Consider the following 21,361-nt stretch of genomic DNA (forward strand, 5'->3'; position numbering starts at 1 on the left):
GACAATATGAACCCTCTTGGACCCACAGCTGGCAGAGGAGGCAGTGGTGGTGGTGCTGCCACTGAGGGCTGCCCAGTTGGCACTGACCCATCACAGGGCTTTCTCAGTGGTGGCTCCCTGGTTGTGGAGTACACTCCTGAGTGAGGTGCACCTGTCTTCATCACGGTTTAAGTTTCAGGAGCAATTTGAAAACATTTCTGTTGACCCAGCATTTAGTAGTAGAATACTGCTGTTCCTGGGAACCCTGAAATCATTGGGTGGAAGAATGTTTTTATGTATTAACTGCTTTTAGGTAGTTTTAGAATGTTAGAATTAATAATAGAATTGTAATATTTGAAGAGACCCTGAGGGTCATCCAGTCCAGCCCCCTGCAATGCAGGAATAAATATGACTAATTCAGGTCCATTGATTTCAGTAGGTTTGTGCTGAGTGAAACTTAGTTGAATACCACCTAGCATCTTTTTAGTGACTTAACAGTGCAATCCTAGGCATCTATACTCAGAAGTAAGTTGCACTGAGTTCAGTGGCACTTACCACCAGGTAAGCAGGCATGGGATTGCAACCTTAGTGTAGGTGATTTGGCATATTCTTGACATATTCAACAAATGGAGCCAGATTCTGACTTTTCATGTTTGCTTCCCTATAATTGGAACACGTCCCAGAATAATTTTGCATGGACAGATTTTTAAATATAGGTTGCTAACAAATTATGTTAAATTTCTAGCTTAATACAGAGCAAGCAGCTTATGTGAAGAGACTTATTTGTACAGCTCTAGTTAAACTGATATCTTTTCAGAATTTTACTGCAGGATTCCAGGCTTGGTCTTGAAAATATTTTATGAAGAGAAATTTGCTTGCAGTAAATCCAAGATTACAGATTGCAGAACATATTCAACAAACAAGTACAGGTGGTTATTTATATATAGCTTCCTCCCCCCACCCCCATCCATATATTAGTCCCTAAAATATGCTGCTTCATTGTTACACCAGTTTCGTCACACACTAGGGCCCAGTGTGCAAACTCCTCCTCGGAAGTAAGTCCTATTGAATTCGGTGGTTCTTACTCTTGGGTAAGTGAGGCTAGGATTAAGCCTACAGTGTTGTTTGGGGCAAAAGACAGCTGACAAAGAAACCCATCAGAAGGAAGCACGAAAGGAAGCAATGAGGACATGCTTACTTACAAGGGGAGGGAGATAGCAGTCCCCCCATGGTAGCCCCAATATGCAGCAGTAGCTGATTAGCTACATATCATGGCATATAACTGTAATACATACAATTCACCTATATACAGTCATACCTTGGAAGTCGAACAGAATCCGTTCCGGAAGTCCGTTCGACTTCCAAAATGTTTGACTTCCAAATCGTGGCCTCTGATTGGCTGCAGGAAGCTCCTGCCTCCAATCAGAAGCTGCGGAAGCCCCGTTGGACGTTTGGCTTCCAAAAGAACGTTCAAAAACCAGAACGCTCACTTCCAGTTTTCAATCGTTTGGGAGCCGGAACGTTTGACTTCCAAGTCATTTGGGAGCCAAGGTATGACTGTACTTAAAGTCAGAAGTAAAAGACATTTGTAGTAATATATTTTCAAATATATCATCCGCAGGTGATAACATATTGTGGAACCTGTTCTGCAGTCATGAATATTTAGACCACATCTCTAATGTGGTGGGTCTGTGAGGTCTTCCACTGGTGCCCACAAAGCCTCAGAGTCTTCCCACTCACTGCCTCTTCAGTAATGAGGTGGTGAGGGAAGTCACCCAAGTACATTTTGAAGGCGGAAGTTGGAAGAACACCACTCTCCCATTTATTCTTGAATTTCTATGTGCTTTTCAAGGCTCAGATAAATTCTACTGGATCCAACTTTTAGCCAGGAAAACTGTGTGTGTGTGTGTGTGTGTGTGTGTGTGCGCGTGCGCGCGCACACACACACACACACACACACACACAGGTGCACAAGAGTGCATTCTTTCTGTTTCTTAGTGGGGGTTGGGACAATCTGGACAGGGAGAAATGACTAGAGTGGGGTGTTGCCCCCAGCACCACTCAAAATCTAAAAGTGCCCCCAGAACTAAAAAGGTTGGTGAGTCCCAATTTAGACTCATTTGCTTCCGTTGCATTAATTGGCCCCTTGAAATTCAAACAGTCTCTATCTTTCATAGGGGCTCAAGGGCCAGCCCATAGAAGATAATGATGTCAGAGCTGAGAGATGGGAAGTGATTATGCCCACGTCACACGCACAGCATATCAATGGACTCCTCATTTTCTATTGGTACAGCATTTTGAGAAACACACATGTAGAAAAAGAGTTAAGCCACATAAATATGAAGATCAAGTGGAGAAAGGGTGACATTAAGCAGTCCTTGAAGGAGTAAGCATTTATTTTTTATTTTTTTGAGAGAAGCTCAATCACATTCTACCTCATGCTGAGTCAGGGAATAATCCCCTTCATTTCAAAGTATGCCAGAAATGGGGTATGATTCACAGGGGACAGCCCTAAACTTGTATATTTCAGGGATTATCTGCCAATTAATTTCACCTTCAGTGACATTTTCCATCATACTAAGAATCTCTTCAGGGTATATTAGTGTAGCTAATAGCCACTTCCACAAGAATGAAGGATCAAGGGTGTTTATCTCCTTCTTCATAAAGGAGCAAATGTTTTTCGCTGCTCTGGAAACTCGTGGTGAGATAAATATAATGCGTTTTGCTGATCTATGGCACAGAATAGTCTCAAACTGATCCCTTCAGGGTTCTCTCTTACAGTTTCAATGTATTCCTCCATCACAATTATTATATTGCTGCAGCCACTGCTAATGCTTCTGAATAGTATCACAAATAGTGTCACAGACGCAAGGGCTCCAGTCCATAGATCTCCCTTCCTCATGCTTGCTATGAAACACCACCCCATTTTCCTTACCAAATATTACCAATGTTGATCAATGGTTAAAGGGCCAAAAAAGATACCCAAATTCATCACACAGGATTGGTACTATTAGACATGTCAGACATGTCAGTGCAGGCAGAGATCTGTCACATACCCTGTTTTCATACGCATCAGCTATTTTTTTCCACCCAGTAGGGAAAATCCATATCACTGCATTGGAAGCAGGATCTTTGAATCCTGATATCAGCAAACTCAATATCTTAGTGCCTGTCCTTATGTAGTGAAAACAGCACCATTCATTCACAAGAAGGTGACATCAGCAGGCTTTGGGAGAGGGCAGGAGTGCAGCTCAATGAAGACTGAGCATGCTCAGTGGGCATGAAATGCTGGCTACTTGTTGGGTGGGGCAGCAGGAAACTAGTGGGGAGGAGAATAGAATGGAGTATCCTAGAAGAGAGCATGGCTGGCTGGCTGGCTGGCTGGCTGGCTGGAACCCTGAATGGGAGCACATGGCAACATTTGTTTGCAAGTCCCACTTCCCTCTATCAGACAGAACACAGCTACTCTCCAGAAGCTTTTAGTAGACTTTATGGGGCCACGATACTACTTAAAGCGAAACATGAATCACAAGAAGCACAACAAGTGCAACTGGCAAGGAATCAAACACTGAAGTTAGGTCTTTGGCAAGCAGTGAGTGACAACAGCACCTTGCTGAGTCTGTGAAGTGTGCCAATTATTGGCAAAAGACAGAGATGCATATCCAACTCCTGCTGCTCATCCACACTGCTCTCTCCTCCTCATATGCAAAAGTACATTCCTTTGCAGCCTGGTCAAAGCCAGATGAACATTTGAAAACACATTTTAGGAGAATAAGTTTGATAACCAGGACTAAGCCAAATCTGTATTTCCTGCTCAGGTTTTCATATGGAGAAAATTCAAATTATATTGAAGTACAGCATCAATTTAACTTGGAACAAAACATTTTAAGTGACCTCAGGTTATGTGCTAAGTATATATACCATTCCTGTGGTGAACAAGTAACTTAAGTCAGTAACAGCAACACTTCCTCTTATTTTTAGAAAAATCTAATGTACCAAAATTGTACCGTTCCAAAATTGCCACAACTGCCAGCAGAAATCCTATCTCATTACAATTCAATTATTGGGGGGGGGGTTTGAAAGAAAAGAAAAGAAAAGAAATCACACACATTAAGCTCCAAACCAACCAAAGCTAAGCACTTTTAATTCTCATTGATTTCACTGTGTGAGATTTAAGCACCTGCGTAACTCCACCATTGAAATCAATGAGGCTTAAAAGTGCCTAACTTTGGCTGGATGGTGCCCTGAGTGTTTATGCTCCCCGCATGTCAATTATGTGATGAAGCACCAGGTCTAGTTTTTGATGATGCATTTCTTTTCTACTCACTCTGTTTTTGGAACCTCTTTTCTCAGCCAGTAGAAATCGGACTGCGCTGCCTGCTTGCGGGTCTGAAGCACGTTGCCAAAATAGTCCGTTTCTAAAAACTTCATCTGGGAATAGAATGTGAGGGTTATGCAAGTATAACCAATAGATTCAATGAGGAAAACAAAGAATAACTTTAATGTCTGCAAAGCAAAACATTCTCATAAACCCTATGCTCTGAATTGAAATGTTCTGATACCGAGCAAGAATTCATTTGAGCTTTTCTTCACAGATTTCTTTTTTATGTTAACATATCATTCCCATAGAGCTGCACCATTTCTATTAAATCCATAAACAGCAACTGTTGAAGGGATGGGAACTGCTTTATAGAATTGAAGGAATGGGAATTGCCTTACAGAATTTTATTTTTACATGTTATGGCTGAAACCCCTAATCCACTTACCTGGAAGTAAGCCCCACTGAACTCATTGGAACTTGTTGACATGTGAATGTCAGGAAACTGCTGAATATTTAGAAGACTGCCAGGAATTGCAAAAATGCTGACATTTCCCAAGAAATCCCACAGTCCGCAAAACATTTTTGCCTACTATTCAGCAACTGAGATACTTTTCAAATAGCAATTTTACAGGCACTGCTTGTATCTAGATATATGACAAAGCAATCCCATGAAACAGGGGGGAGAATCCAAGTTGAATTTTCTGACACTTCAGAAGCCCTGGCAGCTCAGTGCAGTTAGAGCAAGGGGAGGGTCTTTTTCTTTGCCTATCCCCCCTCCTGTAGGGATGGAAAGACTGATGTTGTTCAGAGCTTCTTTGGAGTAGAATGGTACTTGGGGGGGTGAAGGGGCTTGGAATCAAGTGGATCCTCAGATACCCTTCACATGTCCCCTTCCATCAGGATATCTACGCCTGCCCAGTTTCCTGCTGACATACTAGAGATGGAGGCAGTGAGCTAAGTACCATCATGCCGACGGACCTCCCTTGTCAGTGGTAGCACAGCAATTTCTCCACATCCAATAGCCCCTCAGCCAACTTTCCACTGGCTTTAGGATTACACCCTAAAATACTATGTGCATTTCAGCCACTGCTAGCCATCTACCTTTTGGTGCTAAGTAAGGTATAAATGAGGGCAAACTGTGCAAGTGAGGGCAAACTGAACTATCACACCCCACCCTGGGGCATGCAAGAGCAAAGAGTTAATCATTCTAACAAGGGCAAGCAAAGCTAAAAACATGCATTTAAACATGAAAGGTTTGCAAGCAAAATAAATATGTATTTATTTTTTAAAGCTGATCTCCCCCTGGAGTCTTAATACTCACAAAGCGGCTCCATTTTTATTTATTAATTTTCAAATTACACCCTTCAAGGGCCAATAAATATTTTACAACATCGAGGAGTAACAAAATATGACTGCTGACAGTGTGGAGGTGACTCAGATAACTAGTAAGCAGATAGAATGCCAGAACCTCCAGTTCAAACTCAGACTCTGCTGCTACAGATCGTAAGTCGTTAATGTCTAATTACTGCTCCTGGCTTGTTTGAAAAGTATTGGCAGCTTAGTGCAACTTTCAAAATACCAAAGAGTGCATTAAAAAAAAAAACATCACCTTCCACAAAACCTTTTATTCTGGTGCATGTAACAAAAGCTGCTTAACCTTTGAGATGTAAGACTGACTTCATATTTCTTAAATGTCAAGTTAAAAATATATTGGGAAAATATTTGTGAAAAATTATTCCCACCCTGTCTCTTACGTGGTAAAGTTAGGGAATTTGTAAATTGTATTTCTTCTGTTTTGAAGGAAGTGCAGGAAATGCAACATATAAACCATTTAGAAAATATTAAGAAGGGTTACGCCCAAATAAGACCAATGGAATGTAAGCACTTAACGGCAGACTTAATATTAATTTCCAAAAGGGTACACATGTTAGTCTCCTGAGCAAAAGCAACCAAGAGTCTTGTGGCACCTTAACACCAATATTATGACATAAGCTTTTGTGCTCTACAGTGCATTTCGGGTGCATTATCCTGCATTGGGTGGGTGGGGGTGGGTGTAAATGGTGAGGTCAGAAGGAAAGAAAATGCAGAAAAGTACAGCCATGGCAGTAACATTTTTAACAGTGGCCATTCACACACCCAAAAAGAAAACAACAATGACTGTTGATAACACAAACATTGTGGCATTGGGAAGCCAATTAACACATTTGGTGTGATAAAAATCCATTGTTCTGATTCAGTCCGCAAGTGATAGCATTAAACCTCCTGACATATTGTAAGTGAAGAGTTCACCGCCACCCACTCAGCAAGTGATGTCCTTAAAGTTCCACTATCAGTATGTCTGCTGCACCTTAAGCTCTCTCTACCTTCCTTCTCACATTCTCTGATCTATATCCCAACCTGTGTTGCTAACCATTAACTCAGTTTCAACAGAAAACCATTGGTCCATTTAGTCCAGTATTGTTGCATAGACTCTCCAGAGTTTCAAACAGAGTTTCTTTTCAAGCCCTACTTGGAATCTGGGACACTGTGTGTCCAATGCATGTGTCCTACCACTAGCTAAGCCCTTTTGCCTTCTTGTAAATATAATTACCCCCAGTGAAGAAGGGCCCTGCCAAAAGCAGCTAGTTCTCTGCTGCACCCCAGTTATTTTTGCCACACCAGTGTCAGTGTCATGCATCAGAACCACCACATGCAATGCAACTAAAAACACATACAGAAAATAAATGAGCTGAATTATTGCACTGATATTCAACAAACATTTATTCAGAGTAGACCAACTGAAATACATGGACATGACTAAGTCCATTAATTTCAATGGGTATACTCTGAGTTAAGCCTAGTTGAATATCACAGTTTGTGAAATATAAATGCTACTGATAATAAATTAATATTATTAATAAATAATTTTGTTATTGTTCCCCACACACACACTTATTCCAAATTACTTCTATTTTTGGTTGACCAAGCAACTTGAAAATAAACTAGATCTCCTACTTTCTCCTACTTTTACCCAACTGTAGAGTTATTGCCTAGAAAAGATTTGTTGTAGCTGTTTGCCTTGTCTGGCTTTAAATATCTGTAACTATGAAGTTTCACACTACAATGATTTGATAGGATGTGAACATAAAGCAATAAAAGGAGTGACTTATTATCATTTCCCAGCTTGCTTTAACCATCACAGGCAGAACTATGGCCTCAGTGAAGACACTGTGTGGTGTATTGTAGGGCTACATATTTTTAGCTTACTGAAATATACAGCAATTTTGCAGTAGGATTATGACTCAGAAAATGGGTTGCAACTTCCATTAATTTGTTCCAACGACACAGCTGACAATGATCACTGTTTTGTCTCAAAGACAGACACTGCATATATTGCAAAATAAACATAACTAGAGACATGGTTAAGACTTCCCTTTATGGATTAAATAAGGCTTGGAGTACTTACTCATCGTCCTCCATTTCAATTAAAAACACTTTATCCTCCAGAGATGTGATGCTTAACAACAGACTCATGTAAATAATGTGGGAGATTAAGCAGAACTCAAGAAATGTGCAGAGCAAGGGAAACTGTGCTATAGCTAAAGGCATACATTTTAAGAGCAGAAATGCAGCACTCAGAAAGTTAATATCCCTTTACCTCCTGTGGGAGCTCTATGTGTCAATGTGCAAGCCATTTATGTCTTGGACAATATATCCTGAAATAATAACTCCTTTGAGAACAAAATTTCAATTTTGAATCAAATCCCAATCAAACACCATTGCAGTCTGTTGGTTTGGGGTTTTTTTTAAATCAAACATACAGCAGGCTTATTTTAAGACACTAGCTAGGTAATGCAAAGTAATTCCCGGAGGTGTCTATACTCTGTACACACAGATACACAAAAGAGCCTGTGACTGGCTGAATGTTCTGAAAATTGCTTCTTGCATTTTTTTCAGCTTCTGGAGGAAAGAGACTAGAACCTGTGCAGGACACAAAAACTTTGCCCTCACCCCCCAAAAAAATTTTTTTTCAGGTAAAGGTAAAGGTACCCCTGCCCGTACGGGCCAGTCGTGTCCGACACTAGGGTTGCGTGCTCATCTCGCTCTAGAGACCGTGAGCCGGCGCCGTCCGAAGACACTTCCGGGTCACATGGCCAGCGTGACGAAGCTGCAGCTGGTGAGCCAGCACCAGCGCAGCACACGGAAACGCTGTTTACCTTCCCGCTATAAAGCGGTACCTATTTATCTACTTGCACTTAAGAGTGCTTTCAAACTGCTAGGTGGGCAGGAACTGCTAGGTGGGCAGGACGACGGGAGCTCACCCCGCCACGGGGATTCGAACTGCCGACCATACGATCAGCAAGTCCTAGGCACTGAGGTTTTACCCACAGCGCCACCCGCGTCCCTCTTTTTTCAGGTAGTCATACCCAAATGCCTTGATGCCTGTTCTTGTGTTTGAAATTGCTTTTCAAAGTGGAACATTGAGATTCTTGTCCCCGATTCAAATTCTTTCTTGGTGCAGTACAATTATTATTATTTTATTTATTAAATTTCTATGCCGCCCTTTCATCTGAGAACAAAAATGCATAACATAGTAACAAACAAAAACAATACCCCACAGTTTAAAAAAGGCCATAGATTGTTTAATTAGCCAAAGGCCTGGAAGAAAAAGAATGTTTTTGCACGGCTCTAGCAATGAAGGTGCTAGAGAAGCCTACCTGGGCACCTGGGCATTTAACAAGCAGGGAACCACTGCAGAAAAGGCCTGTTCTTGTGTGCTACCCTCCAGACTTCTCGCAAAGAAAGCACATGAAGAAGGGCCTCAAATGATGGCTGCAGGGTTTGGGTTGGTTCCTACGGGGAGAGGCGGTCCTTATGGAAGATGGGCATAGCCAGGGAGTCAGGGGGGCAACTGTTCCCCTAAATCAAGTAAATCAATAAAAAATACTTAACTAACTGAGGTACTGTCCCCACCAACATAAATCCTGGCTACACCCATGTAATGGAATTATGACTATAAGGAATCAACACTATACTGTGTAAAGAGCCTATGCATATAATCTTTTGTTGTGCAAAACCTTGCAATGAAGGAGCACACACATGAGGAAGAAAGGAAAGAGGAGAGTTGTAGGTGGAAAAGTGTAACCCCATGATGTGTGGAAGAACCTGCCTTCCATTTTCTAACTTTCCTCCCTAAGAACTTACAAGATGAGGTTTTTCCCATCCCATGAAGATAGTCTGGAAGGAAGCCCAGCTCATAGAATTTCGAGTGTGAATTCATGTGAATGAGACTTCCACACATAGATGAGAGGTTTAGTGACCTGTTGTCCACACATTCTTCAAGGTGTGGGGTGAAGGAAAGGGACACCGACTCATGTACAATGCGAGGGACACCTGGCCATTCATTCTACTGTCTAACTATGAGCTGGGAAAGAGAGAGGAAAGCAAAACAGAATGTGGGGAAGGGAATATCAGGGCATGTCCAAGGTGAATGTGTAGATATTTACCAGCATAACTATTGGTTGCAGACCTCTAGCTAAGGTGTATTGTTGTACGTGAACTATCTTCATTGAAAGGTGTTGTTTTTTAAATTATATTTTCTGGCTGTAAACCCAAGCCCTTGAACAACTAATATCGAGAGCCTCTCTGGACACTGTCCAATTTTAATTATTTTGTTTCCTCTGCTTGTGACTTACATATGGCAAACATCATAACAAATACCAATAGATAACGGTTTAAAAACAAGACTTACTGTTTTGATGCCTTCAGAAATATACGTATCATTCATTATAAACTCGGGGTAACCCACTTTAGTCAAAACTGCTTTCGCCTTTGGAAAGAAATACAAACATCGTGATGAGAAGGATACTCCATTGTTACCTGGATGTGACCTTATTTGGCCATACGGCTGCTATTAGCTTCAGAATACAGAGCCACTGGTTGCATCAATAAACTTTAGCATAATTTATGGCAATCCACTGTTCAGAAGATACATTTTCATCCCATTTACACATAGCAACATCCCATTATGCTTGTCAAAACCATGTGCCACAAGCACAAGAGATATCAGCAGAATGCACCACGATGGAGGTTCCTAAAAAGTCAAAGGTGGGGAATTTGTGGCTCTCCGGATATTTGGGATGACAACTCCTATCATCCCTGGCCATAGGCACGATGGGAGTCAGAGTACCACAGATACTCCACTCATCCTACTAGTAATAGGAGAGCTTTTGTAGCAAATACCCAGTGAGATCAAATGGATGAACCATAAATTTTAAAAGCAGACACCCTTACCACACTTCCTCCATTATGGTGACTGACCTGAAAGGGAAGAACCTTCTGATGTCCAATATGGTGGCAACATACAAGCAAATAAAGTCATCACCAAATGCTCCAAACATAGGAGTGGTCTACAGTCTAGCAGGGTCATCCCAAAATATTTTGTCACTTGAAGCAAAACAGAAAATGGCACACCTGCTGCCACCCCGTTCTGAGTTGCTCAGAGAAAGCTCTGGTGCACAGAAAGTGATGGGAAGTAACAAAGAAACCAGAGAGGAATGGCAGTGGCAGCCCTGTTCTTCCCAGGCAGTGGCCATGGGTGACAAGCAAGGGAGGAGGTGAGTGGCATGTTCCTTGGGGGCCCAGAACTGCCACCCCTCCCAGCTGGTCTCAGGCTGCAACCTAAGGCAACTGCCTCACCTAGGGCAATGGTGGCCCTGTTGCATAGCTATTATGTGTACACACTATTGGAAAAGATGTCAACCACGTTGTGTCAGGCGCACTTTCTCCTAAGACTCCAAACCCCACCACACAAAGTGTATTATCTGAATAATGAGCTGAGTATGGTGCTGAAGGAGGCAGGGGGTGCGGAAATGGCTTCATGGACCAAATTGGATCCCCTGGCGGGGCAAGAAGGGTGGCCAGGGGGTGGGGGTAAGCATAAGCCAGGCTGAACAGGAGATCCTGTGGAATCTCAATGACCACTACAAACTTCAGTGATTAGCCATCTATATGTGGATCTGCAGGAAGGAAGCTCAGAGGGAGGAAAATCTTCCACATCTTTTCTGAGTGTTTCCATTTTTATTGTATAATGTGTGGCTAAGCGCCATCGTTTTCCTCCTCCCCTTATAACGGAAGGGGGAACATTCCAGAAACTTTACCATCTCATTCTTGACAGTTCCTCAGCCCTTGGGTTTTTATTTCCCACCTGAAATTAAAATCTTCTACCTGTAACATCACAATTAATTGCAAGGAAGATAATTAAGATGTCACAAACAGAAGAATACAGGTGGGGAATTAGCAGCAGGAACAAATGAACTCTTAAGCAAGAAAGATCCCATTGTCCTGCAAATATCCCTGGTGCCAGGAGAAAACAATGGAAGACAAATGCTGTGAAAAAGAAAATAGGAAATGAAGCAAATGATAATGAAAGAGAATATTTGCACTTGGTTTTCCATGAGGAGCAGGAGGGCCTTTAGGAACATTTGTAAATGGTGGGGAGGAAGGCAGAAATGCAACTGTATCCATTTTGATCACCCTACTGTTGTTCGGCAATGGCTGAAGCTGTGCAATGACTTTTCAGCTGACATATTTGAGGGCTCTGAGTGTTGTTTTTTCTTATTTTCAGCTCAAGAAGGCAAAAGGGAAACATCTTATTTACATTTCCACTGAGTTGGCTGCTTAAATGAGCTAGGTAAGTCACAAATGTCTTGCATGTATTCAGAAGTAATCATTTTAATCACTTAATTAAGCAGCCTTTGTGTTGCATCCACACAAATATGCCAGCTAACATTTTTTATTAAACCAGCGCAAGGAACAAAATGGTTTAGAATAGCTTATGAACTGCTGCCTTTCCAAAAACTATCCATTTTGCAACTGGATTAATTATTCAGTAGGTTTTTTGTTTGTTTGTTTTTTAAGAATCTATGGAGATTAGCTGGTCCAGCATAGTGGATGATTTATGAGTGCACCACTCACTGCAAAATGTTCATCAAACCCCAAAGCACTTGGTATTTCAACGTGGAAAAACTCTACACAAATTCCTTTGAATCTTGATGCTTTAATTTTAAAAAAATCAGTTAATTGTCTCCAATAGAAAATATTATTTATTTGCTAAACTGAACATCATGTATACAGATCCAATTCCTGACCTCTCCATGGCAGGCTGGTAAATTACTCTTGCCTGAAACCAGGAAAGCTGCTGCCAGACAATGTATTCCATGAGTGGGGAGCCTGTTCTTGAGGTTATTCAAGATCTACTCATGCCCTGCCAGGGGATCCAATTTGGCCCATGAAGCCATTTCTCCAACACCATGCCCACCTGGCGATCAGTGGCATCACTCCAATGGTCCCCTACCTCAGTGGGCCAACACTGACAGGTGGGCAGACCCACCTACTTATCAGTCACCTGATATTAGGTCACATGACTGACAAGTGGCTGGTCTCGCTCACCTCTCAAACTTAGCCCATATGGGTGGGGGAGATAAACTTCTGGCCAAAAATGTTCCCTATCCTTGGAGCAGACAATACTGAGCTAGATGGGCCATTGACCTGACTCAATATAAGACAGCTTCCTATGTTTTAGGTAATTGTATTTGCATTGATTTAATTTGTGAGCCATCCAGAAGGCCTAGTCAACTGAACAGTGTTTAAATGCCAAAAAGAAAAAGAAACCAACTCTAAAAGATAACGTGTGAACAGAATTAAGCAGACTGCCTGGTCAGAATGACAGGACATCCACAGCCTTGGGAGAGGTATTATAATCTTTAGTCACAGCACTCAGGGTAGTGATTAAAATCAAAATGGAAAGGGAGGAATTTATATACAATATAAATTAGGGGCCGCCAACCATTTTAGACCAATGGGTTCCTTTGGGTTTTTGAGCGAGTGTCATGGGCACCACCACCTCTGTTCCTTTCTCTCTCTCCTATATCAGATCCACCCCCCCCTCACCCCTGACAACCAGAAAGAGGAAAGTTTTGTGTTCACTTTCCCAGAGAATCTGGGTAAAAGCCTTGAAATCTGAGCCTTGTAAAGTACATTGTGAGAAGCTGCAACGAAGAGTACAAAGTGGCAGTGGGAAAGAGCATCACTCTTCCAATTTCATTCTTCAGCTCTATGTACTTATCATAGAATCACAGAACTGTAGAGCTGGAAGTGACCCTGGGGGTCAGCTGGTCCAAAGCCCTGCAAGGCAAGGAATCTCATCTAAAGCATCCATGACAAAAGGTGGGCAGCCCAACCTCTGCTTAAAAACCCCCAATGAAGGAGAATCCACCACCTTCCAGGGAGGGGAAAGGAAGAAAAGGGTAACCACCTCATAACCAAAGGGACACTGAGTGGATGCCAGAGGAAAATCTCAATGGCAGTGCTGGATATGTCATTGAATATGCCTGCTTTCAAGGAAGATATGGGCCTCCCAAGAATTGATCCATCTCTGGCTTGCTACCCCAGTGTGTAATTCATATAGGTATACATATATCCCTTCCACGTTGTGACTTTGGTCATGGGAAGGATTTTAACATCTTTGTCTTAACTGAAGATGCAATATGCAAAACAGCCATTAAACAGGCTACCTCAATATATATTGCGGAAATAATGGCTTATGAATCTAAGCAGGATCCTTAAAAACCTTTCTCATTCGCTTGGGTAATCTGGCTAAAGAAGGCTGATTGCTGAAGAACTGATGCTTTTGAATTATGGTGCTGGAGGAGACTCTTGAGAGTCCCATGGACTGCAAGAAGATCAAACCGATCCATTCTTAAGGAAATCAGCCCTGAGAGCTCACTGGAAGGACAGATCCTGAAGCTGAGGCTCCAATACTTTGGGCCATCTCATGAGAAGAGAAGACTACTGGGGAAGACCCTGATGTTGGGAAAGATTGAGGGCACAAGGAGAAGGGGACAACAGAGGACAAGATGGTTGGACAGTGTTCTCGAAGCTACTAACATGATTTTGACCAAACTGCCGGAGGCAGTGGAAGACAGGAGTGCCTGGCGTGCTCTGGTGTATGGGGTCACGAAGAGTCAGACACGACTAAACAACAAAACAACAACAACAGCCAAAGACCACCATATCACCATTTACATCACACAGGAGAGGAGAACAGTTTTGACAACAGCACCCATCTGGCTCATGGTAGCATAAGATAGCATCTTAACTCATTATTGACACAAGAGATAAGGCACAAGACTTTTAACAGAGTATTAATTTCTCCTGGATTTCTCATTTCTTTGCATAGCCTTTTCTGCACTGTGCTGCTAATATTTAACTTCTATCATCCATCAAGAAAAAGAATGTGGGAAGCCCTCTAAGAGGAAATTGTTCTTTTGGGGCATTATTTTAATCATTTAATACCTTCACTTAAATATGTCAAAATTTCAGAATTATAAAAGACAAAATCCCAGAAATTATTGGTTAGTTCAGGATGAGCATTGTTTGTGATGTATACTGGGAAAGGGTTAGAGATCCTCTCCTATAGATAGCAACTTCCCCAGTTTTCCAAAAAATAAATAAATGCCCCACTTGCCTACTAATTACTGCAACAAAAATTTCATTGGGCAAATCCTAGTTGCAGATCCCACATGTAATATCTAAATTTGGTCTCCAGGATCAGCAACTGGGCATTGTAGGCTTTCACATCCAGGCTTGTTGAAACTATTCCTGTACTAAAAAAGATCCCTGCACTAGCAATAAATTAGAGTTATGTTCAAAGCAGAATTTTTTAAAAGGCATTAATCTCAACTCTCGCTGTACAACATTGCATTTTATTATGACCATTTAAGAGGGCGCATATAGATCACTATGCATTGACAACCTGAACGTATTGCAACAACACTTTTTTACAATAATCACAAATGATATAATGTGATGTATGCATACATAATTGTCTCTCTTTTTATGGGCAATTTTAAAATTCTAAAATAAATAAATAAATTTACTGGGGAAATTAGCATAAAATCTAGTTTGAAAGCAAGACTCTTTCATCGCTCTGTAATGGGCCCTTTAATTGCAACAATGAATTGACTCTTTATGTACATGTCTGTCTGTGTTTTCATTTTTCACGGAAAGTAGGCTATCTGAATACCATCTGCTAAAACTGTTGCATGCATATGGCTGGTACTCTATTTGTTCCAAACATTGGGAGGAATGTGGTAGGAGATTGGAAACCTTGTTCAATATATCTTGCACAGAATGCAGAGTTCAAACTAAATAGCACCCATGTGAGTGGAAGTTTTAAGATACTGCATCTGGAAATATCTGCTATAGAAGGTCTTAAGAGAGAAATAGCCAGAGCTGTTAAACATATTAATACGTAGCTGGCAAAAGAAAAGAAAAATCTGTCCTGGTGTTAAGTACTGAGTCATCATCTGTATTATACTCAGTTGGGAAGTTTGTTTTATATGCTGAGCATATAAGAGAAAGAATCACACTGGTATTGTTGGTTCTTATTTTTTAAAAAAAATTGTGCAGACATTTTATGTATTGGGGTGTTTTGTTTATCTTTTACTCTGGCTAGCAAAAAAGCGGGGCGGGGGACAAATGAATGAATAATACAATTATTGGACACATATATTTTATACTAAAATAAAACAGTAACATACTTCATTACCTGAAGTAGCACAATGCAAAGTGACTGGGTCTGAAGTCTTGTAAACTCTTAAGTCAAAGGTGGAGGATAAAAAATAATTTCCCTCTTGATTCAGAATGATATTTTAGTGCAAGAGCTTCATCGCCCAAAAGCTGAAGGGAGTTCACATTACAAAATACAGCCATTAAATTTCCTGTTTAATGAGCTGTTGCTTTTATCTCAGTTATCTGGATTCCCTCCTTACTGTTCATTGTGATTTAAAGAAATGCACAATTAACCCATCAAATGTTGCTATGTAGATTGGCAAGATTTTTGTACACAGGTGTAACACTGACCCACGTGAGGTTAAGAGGCTTCCCAAAACTTACAGAATGTATCCAAAGTTGGACAGATCTTTAACAGGTATTGTAAGCATGTGTGGTGCTGGAGTAGCCCATGGCTGGGGCGTCAGGAAGACCAGACATCTTTGCCAGTGAACCCTACCTAGGGCTTGGACCTCAGCAGCTGCCCAGGTCCTGACAGCAGCCCCAGTAGGTCACATGCAGATCTTTAAAGAATTATGAGAATGGCTGCTTAACTATTGTTGTGCGTTGTTGCATTCCAGTTGACTAGAAGAGCTCCTTCCGTGTGCACTTACATGCACTGTCCTTGTCCACCTCTCTTCCTTTTCCATGTCAAATATGAGAGTGGCCAAAAGTGTTCTGATCTCACACAGTTGTGTTAGCCTTATGGAGTTATGCTGGGCTCTGGAAATAAAATGACAGCTTTGGGCCCAGGGTTAAATACAATTTCCTTTCCCTTCACCAGTTCTCCCGCAATCTGTCTGAGCAGTGCTCAGGTTATTAATGGAACTGACATTTCTGTACAACTGACTGAGCATTGGCAGCAGCCAGGTAACAAGGCAGAAGGTGACGGCAACAAATCATCTAACACCAAAAGATAAGAGATAACGAAATGTGTTTTGGCGATTAGTTTCAGATCATGCCAGGGAAGAGGAATACGTTTCACCTGGTTATTCTAGATCCATATTTTGTTCAGGAAATGTCATACAACTGCTTGGAAGCCTATCTTAGCATTAATCAGCATAGAAATTAAATAATAATAATAATAATAATAATAATAATAATAATAAATAATACAAATTATAGTTTTGTCTTTTCACAGACAGCTGGCCCTCCAAAAAGTAGAAGCACCCACCCTGCCATCAGACCACTCATATGCTTCACATGTCTGCAACTTCTTCAACCCATAGCTCCCTATATATCTGCTCCATCCCATTCAGATGAATTCCTTTGTTCAGGCAAGCCTTCCAGGATACTCATAGGGCAGAGCCTGTGATCCTCCAGATGTTACTAGACTATCACTGATTTATTTAATGTATTTATATCCCACCTTTCTCCCACAGTTGGGGTTCAAGGCAGCTGCTGCTGCTACTGCTTCTTCAACATCTCATATTGTATATATGCCCCTTCAAAGTTCTCTCCAATTACTGCCACAATTTTAGATGCACTCTGGCATGCACAGTATGGCTGTTGTACCTGGACATAGAATTAAAAAATGGCAGCAGCCCAGATTTTCGTTTTAGTTAAAAAGCAGGGATGCCCATTTGATGATGAGATGGCAGTGAAGGGAGATCTTAAGATATCCAGTTTTGTGAATCCAGTTTTGTGATAATTCAGCCTGTCTCCATCTCTTCCACCGAGGTAAGCAGTCCTTCTGCCCTGTTACATCTGATTTCCCCCTTTCACTCCACTCTGAGCATGAACACTGGCAAAATTCATGGAACTCTCTGAGTCTCCATTCCAAGACAGCACAGCTGTCTTCTGTGCCTGGTTAGGAACTATAGTTTGTTAAGGGTGTTGGGAATTGAAGCTACAGCTCACAGGAATCTTTGGGGTTGCTTTAATGGTATGGCATGCACACAGCTAGTGGGTAGGTCATGAGAGCCTCTCCCTCCTGCATTGCTCACATTCCACCAACATTTTCAGAAACATTTATGACTGGGGAAGAATCAAGTGATAAAATTCATTTATCGTGCCAAGGCAGCAGAAATGCACAATCATTGGCTTCTCGCAAAGATTATCTGCCACCAAATAATGGGTGGGTGTTTCTTTGGTTTTTGTGGGGTGTTGCTTTCATTTTGGAAGAAACAGCAGTAAATTAGCATTTTTAGGAGGATCCGTGTTAGCACTACATTAACATAGACTCAATCCAGGGTTATCTCCACCTTTTTTCTATACAGAACACTTATTATGGAGCACAGTATTCAGAATAGTTTCACAGACAGAGCAGCCTGTTATCTATGTGTCTCATGTGAGGGAAAGGAAAGCCCTTTCGGAAAATTGTGTTTTCCACATTCAGCATCTTTTCTATGAGGCTACAGGGTGACTCAGAGCTGGGCCAGGATGAGAATTATTGATTAAGTACATCCACGGCCAGCTAGCATAATGAGCTACAGAGCATGTCAGGCACACAATGGCATAAACACCCAAAGGACAAGAAGGCAGCAAAGTAATGCCGTTTAAGTGGTAAATCAAGAAACACGATAAAATGGGAGTCTATATCTTTTGGTACAATGGCATTTAAAAAAAACAACAACACTTTTGAGCGACCATTGCACAGTTTGTGCCGACCCGACAGAAAGTGGAAGAATAAAATGCACATAATTGGCTTCTATAGGAAAATATCCCTTTAAGTCTTGGGAGTCAGTCGTGAAGTGCATCACACACAAAAGAGGAACAGAAGTTGTGATGATGGGGAAGGAGGAGGGAAAGATTGGAGCATGTTGTCAGCCTCATATTTTTGCTCTCCAGAATAGTCATTTAATATGCTGCTCTTCAGTGATAACAGGGACACCTCCTCGTTTTCATGCAGACACAAGCACACACCCACTGGTACATAATCTCTTGCTCAGTGTCAAGGGGACTGAATATAAGAATTTTGTAGGGACATATTTGGAATTATTCTTGCTCAATTGCCCTTTTCAGGCATTCTGCCTCCACCCCCCATCACTGTCTCTATCACTCTCTGGAGGCTGAAGGGTGACATTAGGATTCAGGCTCATGCAAGGGGGTGGCACGAGTAGAAACAGATTCCCAGGTTCAGACCATCACCCTTCAACTTACAGAGGGTGCCGAGGCTAGCCAGCACTTTTATTCCCATTGGCAGGGCAAAGGAGTGGGGGAACAAGGGACATATATTCTTGAATGAAGAGGGTTAATTTCAATTAATATCCTAGGTTTGTTAATGAGGAGAAAATCTTGCACAGAATAAAAGGTGTTAAAATGTGTGCAACTTACTTAGGGGGCAAATAAGAATCATTCTTAAAAGGTTAAAACTGTTTTTAATGAGGTAACATACTTTGAGGAGAGTCTGTTGTGTATAAAACTACCTGGAAAAGTCTCCTCTGCTCTTTCTGCCATATGTTTATAATGCTGTTAGCATGGAAAGTGAATTAAAAGTATATCATTGGCTATGTAACTTTTGCATTTGCATTGCAGACTGATTTGAGCCAAGGCTGATTCAAGCCTCGTGGGAAAGTAGCCTTAAATGGAAAGGAGTAATATGGATTGTTAATTTAAAATCTTCCTTAAATTAATGTGAAACACATTGGAGAGGAGCATAGTGGTGACCACTGATTATTGAGCTGTCTACAGTCTCTATGGAAGCACCTTGAGCTCCATCCAGAGAATTGTGCATGAACTGCACTCTGACTCAAAAAAAGAGAAAAGAATACAAGAGCATTTGGAATCTGTTTAACTGGATCAAATTGTGCATAGAAATATATTGCTACTGTAGGTGTTCCTAACAGTGTACTAAATATTTGTTATTCCTTTAAGCAACATTCAGCAGTGCCAAGTCAATCGAAGTCCTATGCTATAGATTTCATTAGCCTTTCTTTTCAACAAAGGAGAAGGAAACACAGTAACCACCTTGGCTTTCACACAGGGAGGGTCAGATCAGGCTGTTCATATGATCCATGCCATTTCTTCATGGTCCTCACGCATAAGGATATTTTATCTCATTTGCACATTAATCTGTGGTTCAAAAAATAAACCCATGATACAATTTGCATTTAAATGCTATTCTGTTTTCCCTCAGTGCACTCATTCTAAAAAAAAAAAAGTATGTTGATATGCTTTTTGTACCCAGAACAGGAACATTTGGGGTGTGAAAAAACCAACACATAAGTAAGTTACAACATTCACCTTAGTCCTGGGAGTGCAGATTAAGTCCATTCATAATGGAATTCCCAAAGATCAAAGCCCTTTACAGACAATCTCCTTTTGTGCAATGGCTATCGTTTGAGGGGGAAACTCAATCACTGGCTCCACCTTTGCCACCACATGCATGCTGGTCCTGCCCATAAAGACCCACCCTTTGGGAGAGTAAGTTAAAAGTGAGGAGCCTGTTGTACACATGGCCCTTCCCCAGGCAATTTAGAATTCCATGCAATCTGTGCCCACAACCCCAGAGAGCCACTACCATTTTACTGTTGTTGGTATCTGTCCGTCTTAGGAGACAAAAGAGGGGTGCGCCTTTGGGAAGGTTGCAGCACCTGCTGTGGCTGTGGAGACTGATACGGGAGAGACATGTTTTGTTGCAGATGGGGCAGATGAAGGCTGATGCAGGTGTACCACTGCCATTCTTTACCATTCAGTGTAAACAATACTGAGCTAGATTAGGGGTCAGCAACCTTTTTCAGCCGTGGGCTGGTCCAGACCATGTGGTAAGGTAAAGGTAAAGGGACCCCTGACCATTAGGTCCAGTCGTGACCGACTCTGGGGTTGCGGTGCTCATCTCGCTTTATTGACCTAGGGAGCCGGCGTACAGCTTCTGGATCATGTGGCCAGCATGACTAAGCCGCTTCTGGTGAACCAGAGCAGCGCACGGAAACGCAGTTTGCCTTCCCGCCGGAGCGGTACCTATTTATCTACTTGCACTTTGACGTGCTTTCAAACTGCTAGGTTGGCAGGAGCAGGGACTGAGCAATGGGAGCTCACCCTGTCACGGCCATTCGAACCGCCGACCTTCTGATCGGCAAGTCCTAGGCTCTGTGGTTTAACCCACATAGCCACCCGCATCCCAAAGACCATGTGATAGGCCGGACTATATTTTGGAGAGAAAAAAATAACAAATTCCTATGCCCCACAAATAACCCAGACACATTCTACTCATGTAAAAACACACTGATTCTCGGACCATCCACGGGCCAGATTGAGAAGGCGATTGGGCCGCATCCGGCCCCCAGGCATTAGGTTGCCTACCCCTGAGCTAGATGGACCAATGGTCTGGCACTGTATATGACAGCTTCTTCTGCTCCTATGAATGTAGCACCTTTCTCTCCCCAGAAAGAAGATCAAATTATTCAAACACACCCAACGAAAACACAAAATATTCAGGGGTGTGCTAGTAGTTGGCTTGGCTGGCCCTCACCAATGGCCCAGAGGGAAGCTCAAAAAATGCCAATAAAGCCCAATGGCCAGGGTGAC

General features: G+C 41.9%; 2 protein-coding genes across 9 annotated transcripts in view; one reads left to right on the forward strand and one right to left on the reverse strand.

Annotated features, from left to right (window-relative positions):
* Window positions 1–21,361, forward strand: part of LOC309340386 (uncharacterized protein) — a 280,887-nt gene that overhangs the window by 252,451 nt on the left and 7,075 nt on the right. For all 3 annotated transcript variants that reach the window (XR_014155954.1, XR_014155955.1, XM_081859157.1), the window contains one exon: window positions 11,907–11,972. Coding sequence is in view for 1 of the 3 variants with exons in the window: in XM_081859157.1 (XP_081715283.1) it covers window positions 11,907–11,950 (44 nt within the window). In the remaining 2 variants the exon portion in view is untranslated. The remainder of the gene's footprint in view (window positions 1–11,906; window positions 11,973–21,361) is intronic.
* The window catches only part of PHEX (phosphate regulating endopeptidase X-linked), a gene marked incomplete at its 5' end in the record, with an annotated part of 103,752 nt that overhangs the window by 23,760 nt on the left and 58,631 nt on the right, over window positions 1–21,361 (reverse strand). For all 6 annotated transcript variants that reach the window (XM_081859068.1, XM_081859065.1, XM_081859069.1 and 3 more), the window contains 2 exons: window positions 4,307–4,410; window positions 10,032–10,109. In XM_081859068.1, coding sequence (XP_081715194.1) covers window positions 4,307–4,410; window positions 10,032–10,109 — 182 coding nt within the window. The remainder of the gene's footprint in view (window positions 1–4,306; window positions 4,411–10,031; window positions 10,110–21,361) is intronic.

Source organism: Podarcis erhardii, assembly GCF_964252035.2.
Source record: "Podarcis erhardii genome assembly, chromosome: 4".
Lineage (NCBI taxonomy): Eukaryota > Metazoa > Chordata > Lepidosauria > Squamata > Lacertidae > Podarcis > Podarcis erhardii.